The sequence below is a fragment of the Phalacrocorax aristotelis genome, chromosome 5, assembly GCF_949628215.1.
Source record: "Phalacrocorax aristotelis chromosome 5, bGulAri2.1, whole genome shotgun sequence".
NCBI lineage: Eukaryota > Metazoa > Chordata > Aves > Suliformes > Phalacrocoracidae > Phalacrocorax > Phalacrocorax aristotelis.
Window position 1 is genome coordinate 43,421,054 of NC_134280.1, and position 13,057 is coordinate 43,434,110.

Here is a 13,057-nt window from a genome sequence, read left to right on the forward strand (position 1 = left end):
AGGAAAAAAATAAACGTCTGAGGCAGCATAGCTGCTGGAAGGACCACAAGACTGCTGGCCTCTGTGCCTAGATGAGAGGGTACGACCCAACTTTAATGAATCAAAGAACAGGGACTGCTGGAAGGGGAAAAGGAGGGGGAGCGAGAAGAAAACACTTTGGCACCAGCAGAAGCTGTTTTCTTCACACACACACACACACACCCTCCCCTCAAATAACTGGAGTGATGGGCTTGATTATATCAGGAACACATCTACATATCGCCAGATCTGCAGCAACAGACATCCCACAGAACAACAGCTCCTGACAAAACCACTTAACAGCATTTAGGCAGTAATAGGTGTGAGGATGCACAAGCACACAAATGCCAAGCATCTCATGCCCTGCTGAATGGCATTTCACATTCAACTGACTGAGACACTTAGCAGGATTGCTGAAAGAGGTTTTCTGGAGATCTTTTTCAATACTTGTTATATCCAAAGTTATGTCCGGGTGCTTAAAAAACAGGCTTCCCTTAAACTGTTCAAAGGGTAATAGTCCTACCCTGCATGCTGTGCAATATAACCTAAGACACTGTATTTTTCTAATATTACAAATTAAGCATTACATATGAAAAGCCACTCCAGGAGTCACTTGAGGCTAAACAGTTAATGCATTCCAAAAAAGAAAAATAATAATCAGGAAATAGCAAGGTTAAATTCTAGGTGTTAATAAAAATGTATCCACCCAACGCTGCTGCACCAGACAAGTTGAGGCACTGTAGTCTGGCCTATATACATTGTCATATATATATGCCACATGAGGAGAAAAACCTCACTTTCCAGAGTGTGCTAAAAATGGGGTTTAGTCAGAAGAACCATAATTTGACCACAGAAGCTCAGTGTTAATCTGCTTAACAGTACAATTCAGGGCTAAATGGGAGATTATCTGTGCTATTAAGGCCTTATGAATTATATACCCAGGAGACTAAAACTAAAACACTCATCTTCACTACGGAAGGGTAAAAAATTGAGTTTTCCAGCACAGAATTTACAGAAATCTCACTTGCATATTTCTCTTTAGAAGGAGAATTGCTGCTTTAAGACCTGTTGTGCTGAAAGGCTAACACTTTCAACTCAAAATACCTGGAGTGTGCTCAGAGAACAGTGCCCTACTTTACCTGGTCTGCTGTCAGAACAAAATTACCCCCAGAGAACCACAAGCATATCACAGCTCCTCCCTCTCATACCTAAAAGACTAAAATTTGTATCTTAAAAGAGACTGAAGCCTGCAGAGAAATTGTAATTGCTGAAGATGAAATGATGTTGGGATTGCTGCATGTATTTATTGTATGGCAAAACAAGCTCCCTTGCCCAGCAAAGCTCCTCTGACCATGGGGAGAAACCATTTTGAGGTTATATTTTGAATGTTAAAAATGCACAAAGGTGGGAAACGTGCGCACATTGCCTGGGTAATTTCAGGTCAGTGCTCCCATGCACCTGCGTTAATGTATAGCTTTTAATTTCAGGACTGTTTAGTATTTACTGTTTTAGGGCACATGCCTCATTCCGATCAAAGGTTGCACAGAGCCTAGTTAGCAAGAAATGATCCGGTATCTTATCTAGAATCTCATTTAATGTCTCAAACCCTGGTTCTGAGAAAGACTTGTTGATTTCTCAGAAAAGATACAGTTTTTGCAGTATGATCACTAGAGCGCAAGTGCTCTGCCGATATTAGCACGCTTGTGTTCACAATGACTGGACAGCAGGCAGGGAGCAGAACTCCCATCTGATGCAGAGCTGCCATCAAATGCACAGTCGGGGCAGAGATTATGAAACCCCACTGGGTGGGGGTTTCAATATGATATGGTTGATTTTAAGATAACACGTTTTAGGTGTGCAAGCACACCTCTGCAGCTATTAGCTCCCTCTCCCTGGCCTGCAAACGGCTTGGAGAAGATGAGCGTGCTGCTGCAAGCTGCCTGCTGGCTGGTTCTGCTCAGTGGACACAGCTCTGCAGCGGAGAGGAGTAAGCCAATTCCCTGCTGTGGCATCAAGCTGCCTTAGCCCGAAGGCCCCTTCTTTCTCCTCTTCCACTCCTATGTGTCCTTCAATTCTGCAAAAAATGAGGCAGCACGCCACCAGAGAGCAACCTCACCCTCTCACCCTTCTCTGTACTATGTTCAGAGTCTTGTAAAAGAGATACCATTTGATTATCAAAAGTTGGATCGAAAAGATGTGAAAAAGTGAGCAAGACTTACACTGGAAAACAACTACTCTCATGTCCTAGCTCGAGAGTAGCTAGCAGTGTGGCAACTTCAATAATGCTCTTTTCATTCATGTATGTCTCTTTCGTCCTCAATTCTGGAGGGTGTTTTGTGATTTTGTGTGCGGGTTCTTTTCCCCCTCCTTAAAGCAAATGCAAATGTCACCAGCAGATGACAACACAAACACCAGATGAGGGGGGCTGCGACCCTTGTTTTCCATACAGAGCCTTGTGGTGAGCCAGGGGAGTCACTCTCAAGTGAGCCAGCTCCCAAATATGATGAACTATGTACTTTGCTACACTCAGGCAATCCCCAGTTTGCTGCTGATGGTGGTAGATCAAGGAATTCAGAGCCCATGCTGGAAGGTATTGCACCCCGGGAGCACACTCCCCTCCGGTCACCCCAAGGAGTCCTGTCCCTCCTTTGGACCCATCCCACCCAATCCGTTCCCCTGCACTCTCCTTCCAGCCTGAGACACATGCCCTGTTCTCGTTTGTCCAATTCCAAGTTACTGCTCCAAAGCCTTGGGCACTAAGGCTTCACAGCCAAATCTCCTAGATGATTATCCTTATTATTTTCAATCAGGAGCAAAACAACATATTTTTCCGTAGTCGCCTTCTTGGAAACAGCAAGACTTGTTTTGGCTGCAGTCTTCTCAAAAATTTCATCCGATGTACACGCCTAATAGGGAAAGTTTAAGGCCAAAACTCTTAAGGTTCAGAAAAATCACAAGCAATTGAAAACAGCCTTGTATTATTCACAGGAAATCCAACACAACCTCAACAGACAGTGCTGTCAGTTCTGCTAATAATTAAAAGGCAGCAATCTATTACATTATTTTTAGTTGTGCCCTTGCACTCCTACACACAAGGGTCTTAAAATATCTGTGCGTCTGGGAAAAGTCTTTTTCCATGTCAGCACTTGGATGCTATCCCACGGGATAAATTTGCCACACGCATACAGCGCTAGTACCGAAACCATTTTAACTCATTACTTATATAAATCAAACACAGGGATATCGCTCCTGTGCAATCAGTTTAATTACACTCCCCCCCCTGCCTGCCTCTGCTGTGGATGTGATAGATCACAGCTCTAACAAAGCTGAAATTCAGAGTGCTGCAGGACGACTCTGGTCACACACACTCTCCAGCTCCTGGGAGGTCCAAGCGAAAGTCTGAATGAGTTCAGTGGGTACGTCACAGCTAAGTCTTTGGACGCCTACAAGCGCTGGCAACGGAAAAACCTTAAAAACCTCAAACAAACAAACCGCCAAGCTGACATTTATTTCCAAACAAAGAAACCCTACCTAGCGCCCTGCGTATGACGATCCTGGGCATGAAGTATGTTTGATGGGGGGTAAGGGAAATTTCTATGGCGGCAGCAGCAGCTCCCTACCACCCCAGTGTGAGGGGCTGAATGAGGTCCAGGGCTGGCACACATGGTGTGCGGTGGCAGCTCTCCAAAAGAACATGATTGACGTCAGTAACTTGTGTAATCATCCTGCCTTAGCTTGAGTCTATAAACAAAGTTTTGGGGGGTTGTGTGGTGGTGGATTTTCTTGGGCTTTTTTAATCCAACTCTCAGTAGTTGTATTTTCTCATAGGACTGGAACAGTGAAAATATTTGCAGAAACCTCCATCATAAATTAAACTGCAGCAAATTGAAAGGTCTGCCTGCCATCGAACCTGTCCTCCTGAGTCTGAAACCTGCTCCTAAATTTGCTTGTTTCTTAAAGAAAGCCACCACTGGAACTCCCTGAGAAAAGTCTTTAGAAAGCCTCAAAACAGTATAAATCAGAGTCAGAAAAATTTAATACTGATTATGATCGACCTCCCCGCTCCCCAACAGCCTTTTTATAATGCAAGTCTAGCGACAGACTGTGCCTTCTGAAATCCTGGGAGGAAACCTCAGCTGGGATAAAATGTCACAGTTCCATCCATACCACTTGTTATCAGACCTCTTGCATGTAAAAGGTGAGTCTTACCTTCCCATAGGCTAAAATATCAGGACAGATTTAGTCTTTTTTAATGCATATTCAATGCAATCACTTCAAAGCAGCTTTGTTTCAGCTTAGTTGTAATATTGGGATGCCCGGACAGACAATTTTGGCTACACAGCAATTGCAAGATCTGTGCACTGATGAATGGTGCTCTGCAATGTTCACCCAATGTTCTCTAAGTGATTTACAGAAAATAAGATAATAAACACGGTGTTTGGTTTCTTCAAAGCAATTTTTGAATCACATCTAATTGTTCCTCAAAACATCCTCTGCAGGATGCACAGCAATACTGTCTTCATCTTCAGGAGAAGAAACACATAGGACACTGTAATGCTTTACACAGGGCCGTAAGTTAAGAGAATCTGGACTGGAGGTGGGAATAGCTTTTTGCTTTCCACAGGTGAAAAATGCTTCAGTAAATCTGAACATCTTCACTTGCAATTATTTTCTGGTGTTGTCATGTCTGAAATCCCTCGCTTTTTTTTCTCCCCTTCTCAAATCCATATTACTGCTCCTTCTCCCTTTCAAACTGAATATATACACAGTAGGTATTTTCCCCATATTCCTTGACAGCATTTTATGTTTTCTGCTACGAAGCTGACAAAATATCCTGGATGAACAGCAACAATGACAACTTTAACAAGTATTAAAGGCAAGCCAGAAATTTGAACTGCACTGCCTTTCCACTGTCTGCAACACAGGTATTGATGCTTGCCTTGGTGACGGATGCCCACATCCTTGTTGATTTATTTCTCAAAATCATGAAAAACAGGTTCAAGGGTGAAGGCCAGTTGGTTATGGAGGTTGAGACCACATACAGTACCACACAAGAAACTCTGGAATAGTGTTGCCTAAAATTGGTAGTGATGCTGTAAGAGGAAGAGAGACTTTAAAAGTGTCATGCCTACCTTATTGATGTGCAGTTGCTGTTGCTGGAATTGCTGTTTGTGTTTCTCCAAGAACTGCTGGTGCTGCTGCTGGATCACTAGCTGTTGGAGGGCCTGGGCGTTCTGGGGAAGGGGAGCAGACTGCGTGCGCCCCAGTGGGCGGTGCTGCCGGAGTTTGTGTATTGAAGGGGAGACACGTTCTCCACCAACCAGAGACTGTGCATGGAGGGGCAGTCCTGAAAGATACCAGTCTGAAGATAATATGGAGGAAAAAACAGCAGAGAAGAAAAAAAGGAAGAAGAAAGGAAGGGAGAAAATGGCTGTTGAGTAACGCTGATGGTGACAAATGACATATAACGTTAAAACCAGCCACCTTGCCATTTAGAGCTGAAGCATCCTTAAAAGAGAACAGATAACAATTAATTTCCATTGGATGGAGTAATACTTTGCTTTCTTTTGAATTCCTTGTTTGCTTGTTTACTCAGAGACCCTAGGGAAATGTTTCATTTCTTAAAATCAGCGATATCTTATGGTCCCCTCTGTCATTTGGTGGGTGACATGAATTAAGATCACAGTGGTAGTTTGGAGAAGTTGAAAGTCTTACAGCTTGCCTTGGTATAGGGAGCAATCCTGGGTTCATTTCTAAGAAAGTACCAACTCAAGCTGCCACCCTGCAGCATCAGCTTACAGGGGCCTCACTGGATATGCTGAAGGATGACGGATGCTGATGAAGCTGGTTCCCACTCTAGACCATGTAGAGAAGCACATCTTCCCTTGGCTGTGCTATACTCCACCCCAGATAAATGACTAGGGATGAAAACTTCCATGTGAGGAACCCCTGACCAGGCTTGCATTGGAAAAAGGCACTCCCTTGAAGCATTTCAGGAATATGGTATCCATCAGGCTTCATTATTTCTGTAGAAAGAAGGTAAGTTAGAGGCCAAGAGGACAAATAGCTAGAATTGTTTCCATCACTGTCCTCTGTATAAATGCTAGTAACTTAATGAAAACATAAGGTTATTTTGGGATAACTTGCATTACTCACATGCCCTTGGCAATTCAGGTGTCTCTGATGACTACCATGTGAAAAATCTATCTGAGCTCCGGTAAGGGCATGTCTCTTGTCTTTTTAGCTGTTCTTGGGTTAAGCTTTGCTCTCTGAAAACATACCTTCACATACTTCTTAGAAAGCTGGGACATCAAGACATGCCCAACACAAAGCCCAGCCCAAGGGTGGAGATGCTGAGGACAAGCCTTTACTTTTTGCTCGTTACACCTTGGGACAGAAAGGCATCACTGGTGTGAAGTGCCACCTATCTAATGTGGGTAAGGCTGCACACACTTTTAGGAAAAGAGTACTTTTTTGCTTTACCTCATTATATAAAACAAACTGAAGACTGCACAAGTGGTCAGAAACACTGTCCAGTTCAAGGGTCAGAGAAGTTACCTCTTCTCTTTCTTCAGTCTTTGGTTGAGAAGAGAGAGAAGCTGCCCAGAAGTCTGCAGCCAGCTGAATACAGTGGGTAAGAAACACCTTGACATTTCTGTCCCAGGACATTACGTCCTTTTCCCACGGATTCACAGAACTGCCCTACATGGAAGAAACAGACTTATTTAAAAGCCTCTCTTCTTGGGGAAAGATTTTTTCCACCCTTTGCTTTTCTGAAAAGAATCATGTAAGAGTATCTTGTTTTATAAATGGGTGTCTATAAATGTGTCTCTGTGTGTATGAATATATGAATAATTTGGAAAGTTGTGGTCCATTTCCCTTACAGCACAGTAGCTCTTACCAAAAGTTCAAATTAGCAGAGGAAGGGATCCTGTAGAGTCTGCATAGGACACCTTGGAAGACTACCTTCCTCCAAATGAATGACCAAGGTCCCCCTACGAAAGCTTTCCAGGGAGACACCTTGTTCCTACTCCAAACATACAGGTCAGCGTGAAGGCTATTATCCAGAGTGATCTGCCACAGGAAGAACGGCAGACCTAAGGAATTCTGGTCTATTTTCCCAGAACCCCCATATCTACCTTTCAGCACAGAAAGAGCATGCCATCGTGCTGGATCGTTTTGCAGCCATCAGCAGACTATCTCCAGAGCTGAAGGCTATCAGAAGAATACTAATAAACTCCGCTTTGCTTCCAAGGAGGTTCAAAGTACTAACTGTAGTTTGGCAGCCAGTCCACTTAGGGCTTTTGAGACCATGTGTTAGCTTGCTCTCTTTCAGTTGCTGCATCTGGAACGTGTGTTTCTTCTTGTTGCTCTGTTGTATAGTGAGTATTTCTCCTAAGTGTTGGTTTATAACACATTGTACTCGCTCTGAAAACACTGCACGTAGCAGGTGGACTAGAAGGAATACACTTGGAAGCAAACACAGTACACTGTAAACTGAAGGAAGCTTTGAGAGAGGTCAAATAGGAAACAGAACAGCACTTCCTCCTACATGTGCTTTAAAGCAAATGCCGGCGTGAACAGAGAAGAAAGTTTTAGTGATAGGAAAAGAGGGGAATCTTCCCCAATGGTTCTTCATCACAGACCTTGGGCAAAGGGCAATGGGTAAAGAGCTATGTCATGACTCTGGGTAACCTCTTCATGCCGCAGCAACCATGGCAGGAGAAGGCAACAGAAAATTATGCAAAGGTTCAAGGAATCTGCAGACACCACTCTCATGGCTCAGAGCGTTGGCTAAACACCACACTTCTGTGCTTCAGCTTCCCCGTATGCACATGCTTGTAAGCTTATCACAACCCCACATACATTCCTGGGATGTGAATGTTAAACCAGAGCCGTGCTGTAATGCTTCAGTGACTGACATCTCTCAAGAGTTTCCATTAGAAATGGAATGAAAGAAATAAAAATCAACACATCTATAACTTACACAGAACATCCTTTGTCCCAACATTACACACTGTAGAACAGAAATGCACCCTACTGGGGATTATTCCTTTGAATCAACCCTATTTATAGAAATATGCCTTCCCACAGGTACTTAATTGTGAAAATATGACACAGGGAGTGATTCAAAGCAATTAGCATACTGAAAATGTAACATATACAAACAAGTACAATCTGTTTGAATGCAGCTGATTTTGCCATGGTTTTGCCATTTATAATAATGATGAAAAGCAAGTATTTTAATCTGAGATTTTGTAAATGCGTGCCTGTCATAGACAGAATAGAAACTATCTGTAATAAACAGGAAGAGTAATCATAAGACACAATGTTTTTGTCTCCACTTTAGATTAAAGTGGTTAGAACTCTAACTATATAGTTTTAAATTGTGACCTACAACCTTATGCTTTACTTATGGAAGTAAATACTATTTATTTTCATTTTACCAAAATGACAAGGCAGCTTCCCCCTACCTCTGGATGAGGTGGGCGACCTCTCATTTTGCAAATGCCACCACTACCCAAGACATGAACAAACACGTCCTAAAGGTTATATGATATACCTACAGAATGTACAGATGACACGGTTATCTTCTTTGCACAAGAGAATAGACTTTACAAAACAACAACAGATGTCACTTGTTCTCTTTCCCCAGCTAGAACTGAGCTTTGCACATTATCTACGGAGCGCTCACCTGTGACTAAGGGAGTTTGTGCAGTTGGCTGTTCCAGTAAGACCATGTGTTGCAGAAGAGGGTTATGTGCAGTTCCCCCATCTCTTTCCAACGTTGTAGTGCTCAAGTAGGGAGTGAGGTGAGTGCCAGGAAATAAAGAGATCCGCTGCTGTAAGGTTGGGATAGTAAGTCTCTCTGCATCCTGCTGTGCTGATCCTCCCTGCAAACGCACAATTGACGGCAGAGCGGGCTAAGGGATAAATTGGCGCAAGCAACGTTTCAAAGGCTGCACCCCCCCGACACTTACGCTGGAAGGGCCAGTTGCAGGCAGTCCTAGTGTGATGTTGGGCAAAGAAGGAGATGTGTAGAGTGGAAGCTGTGTTACCGAGCCTTCACGATTCACAAGTCTGTGAGCCAGGCTGGTCTGGAAACAAAATCAAGAACATTGTCCTGGTGAGAGAGCATCCACAGATTGGATCAAGGACACAGTACACTTGCTGTAAGGACACATCACAAAGGTACGGAGCTGACACTGGAAACACTGAGCAGGGGAGCTAAGCTGTGCTTCAGATCCAGCCTAGATAAACACAGACTAGGTTCATGCCCTGAACACCACTGCCATGGCCACGCAGGGGCAACTAGACCAGGATAACCAACACTGGGATGATCTATCTCCCTCTGCAGCTGCCACCCTACAGAGACACCTTTTACAGTTTATTTTATCTTTCTTGGAGACTAAAGATCACTCCTGTATCTTCACTGATACTCTGCTTCTGCTCAGTCTTCATGCAGTGCCACTGCTAAAAGCTTTTGTAAAGAAGATTTAACAGCTTGCTTGTCCTTCTCAAGTACTTGCCCTCTTAAAGCTAAAACAGATTACCTTAAAAAATATGGCACTACAATGGCTGTTGTTCTCTTTAGCAAATCACAGACAATTTATGCTATTTAGTAGTGTGGTTTAGCTTAAATCAGACTTCAAAATTTCATCAAAAAGCCTTATTTATGTAGCTATTTCCTGATTTTCAGGGTGAAATGTGACATTTACTGAATTATCTTATGGACATTTAAAGCAGGAACACTTAAGTAAAAATACCTCTAACTTCAAAACAAGATTGATCTGAAATATGTGCTAGAGAACCCATTATAAAAATTACATTATTTTAAACTGCCCAATTTTGCTGTTAGGAAACAAGTGTTCTGATCACCCTGAATTCTCTGCAGGTTGTTTTCCAACTTAAATAGAGTTTAGATTTCAAGACTTTCTACAGAATTTCTACTATTTAACTCAGGTGCTATTGTGAAAAAAGGGACTATGATTAACTTAATATTATACTATGGAACAATCTATACCAATGTAACAGAGATCTGAAGAATGGCTTTATACTTTTTAGACCTAAATTCATAATCCTGTAACTCAATATGACTTTGCAGGTTATTTCCTTGGTTGCAGGGCTGGGACAGCTCTGGATAATAAAGCTTTATTTATTTTTCTCCCTCAAAGACTCTAAGGTGAGACTTGGAAAAACCCTACAGCAACCTATTAGGATCAAAAAAAAAAAAAAGCCCATAAGAACAAATACCGAGAAACAAACATTTTTCTATAAAACAGTCTTCAAAAGCAATCCTGCCTCCTTGATTTATCAAAATTTAACCAGACCAGCTGACAGCTTTAACAGGACACCCTACCTCTGCACCCGAGGTTGGTGCTGCCCATGCAAGGACAGGAGGAGTAAAGCCTTCCCACAACCCTGTTTGTCACCGTTATCAGACACTGGGCTGCCTTTCCAAATGGACTCTTCAATGTGCCACTAGCTTGTCAGTCATTCTCCCAGTGTCCAACTTTGTCTATATTCCTGATGTTCAGCAAAATCACCCGGTTTTCATATGAGCCGGTGCAAAATTTCATCTGCAGAGTGAATTTTTTCTTATTTCCTTTTGCCTTCTCGTGCTTTCATGAATGTCATTCAAGCTTCTTGAAAATATATTACAGATCAATTCTCCCGTGAAAGAATAAATCTGTTTTTAAGATCTCAGTTTGCAATTTGCTGCCCCAAAGGAGGATTTGCAGGGAGCATTTTGCTGTTGAGCAGTAGCTGGTAAGGGCATGTGATTGTGCATACCCACACGCCACTTCTTCCAAGTAATTTTGAGCACTACTGGCAATTTTGCTTTAATTTAAATTACATAATATTAGCATGCCACATCAAGAACAAGGTAGTCATTGTCAGCAGAGTAATGAAATATTTTACTGATATCATAAATGGAATAAAACTACATCCATTTTCAGTTTGAGCAATCAATACTCCGTAGTTGCGCCTCAAACTCTCTCCTGGGGATTTGTTTTAAAAACAGCAAAGAGAAACACATGCTATCAGCATATGATATTTAGCAGCATTATCATCACTTTAAATATACAGATCCCATCTACGGGTTGTACACAAACATTTTTTGAATTGCACAGAAGAGAACAATTTCAATTTGATGTACAATTTTCGTCTGCAGTCAAATACTTTTTATAGTCTTGTAGCAGCTGCAATGGTAATGAATAACACGTACCTTTCAGAGATGGAAAAACCTTTATATTTTAAAAAAGTATTTAAAAATAGATATTGTCTATTTTAAGAGGAGGCAGAGAGCTGTAGTCTTTCCACACTGAAGGCAAACGTTGAAACTTAAAAATGAACCGAGAGAGCATCTTCCAACATATCTGAAATGGTTCAAGAGATGACCTAGCAAACTAAGCAGCAGAGGCATACTTCTCATTTAAAATAAAACATGAAGGTAAGCATGAAACACTTAAAGTTGGCAACATTATTTTTTCAGAAACATTTAAATATTTCTAAATATTTAAAAGTGATAACATGAGAAAGCCTGGTCAACTAATATAAAAGAAAACTCCAACACTTGGGCTACCAGGCCCAATATGACTTCTACTGAAGAAGAAGATTTTAAAGAAACCAAAACCCTACCTTGCCCAGTTATTTTTCCCAAATGAACCTATACAGGCAAATGGATCAGTTAGTATCACACAAAATGAAATGCTGGAGGAAAGTGCAGAGTTATATTTACCCAAAAACAAATGCAAAGGACTAGGACATTTAACTAAGCCATTCAAGTACGCCTGAAATGCTGGGGAGGAGAACAGTTTGTGCAACAGGTTATTGATGCTCTGTTTGCCATCTCACAGTGATTTATATTTTGTCCCATTCTGTGATGGCGATGATTCAATACACTTAACACAGTCCTGGGTGGTTTTAAAATTGGAACTGCACAATCATTTGTATGTTATAGTTTTCCTATTTTCCAAAAATTATAAACAGTGAAAAAAAAATCCTAGACATTATTTTCAGGGAAACAAAAAACTATATTTTATTCCTCCTTTCTGCATAGGTTGTTTGGAGAAGGTGTGTCAAATACTGCTTGTTAAAATTCTAGATGAATGTGCTTTTTTTCTTACATGCAGCAGCATCACTGAGAGTTACCCACTGTGGTACTGTTGCAAAAGAGGCAACGACAACTCCCAGGGAAAGGCTCTGGCAGTACAGGTTTTTTTTTCCAAATTGTGTGTGCCGCTCATGCCTCAGCCTAACTTACAAAATTGCTGCATTACAAGTGGTTGATGAAAAGAGTTTTTCTTCTAGTCTGTGTCTGTTTTATTAGGTATTGGTGGTCTAGTCACAGATGATTATCTCAGATTATCTACTTGAAAATAAAATGGTTAAGGCGAATATTACAGTTTCACATTCACCTGCATGAGCTAACACTGACTTGCAGGAAGCTGCCTGTTCTGTTCATATCACATGAAATTGTCGAATCCTCTAGTTTTTCCACCAGCGGTAATTGGGGATTTGCAGTTTGCTAAGTATAGACAAGACTGACAGCTCCTGGATCAGCAAGCCTGTAACTACGTGCTAGTCTTCCTGGGGCTAACACAAACATACCTAAGATGTGCCCTCAGCTCAGCTGGTCTTCAGTTCTGCAAACCTGATAAATAACCTTGTACCTAAGATACCTTTTCCCAGGTCTGCTCCACACTACTACATGGTTGGTGTGCATCTCAAAAGCCACGTCTCTTCAGAGAAGCTTCTGCTGCCAGTGCCAAGTGAAGACTCCACCTTACACCGTCTTAATCTTTACAATAATTGTCTCAATCTTGTAAGGTACGGTAGACTAGAATGGATGTAGGATGTAAATGTGTGTTGGATAATTTGGCAGAGGACAGGGTGGGGTAGAAGGCATATTCTCTATACCAAATGCTGTTACACTACATTAGAAGTAAATTTAAAGTGAAAATTTGTACAAAACTAGAAAGCAATACAGACTTACATTTATACTGTAAGAAGCCCTTTTCAGTTCTAAATGACA

At 41.7% G+C, this 13,057-nt stretch overlaps 1 protein-coding gene across 8 annotated transcripts in view; it reads right to left on the bottom strand.

Annotated features, from left to right (window-relative positions):
• Window positions 1–13,057, bottom strand: part of HDAC4 (histone deacetylase 4) — a 262,455-nt gene that overhangs the window by 62,008 nt on the left and 187,390 nt on the right. For 7 of the 8 annotated variants that reach the window (XM_075094174.1, XM_075094175.1, XM_075094177.1 and 4 more), the window contains 3 exons: window positions 9,000–9,116; window positions 8,714–8,912; window positions 5,151–5,380 (listed from right to left, as the gene is read on the bottom strand). In XM_075094174.1, the coding sequence (XP_074950275.1) occupies window positions 5,151–5,380; window positions 8,714–8,912; window positions 9,000–9,116 (546 nt within the window). The remainder of the gene's footprint in view (window positions 1–5,150; window positions 5,381–8,713; window positions 8,913–8,999; window positions 9,117–13,057) is intronic. The other variant, XM_075094173.1, reaches the window with a different exon arrangement.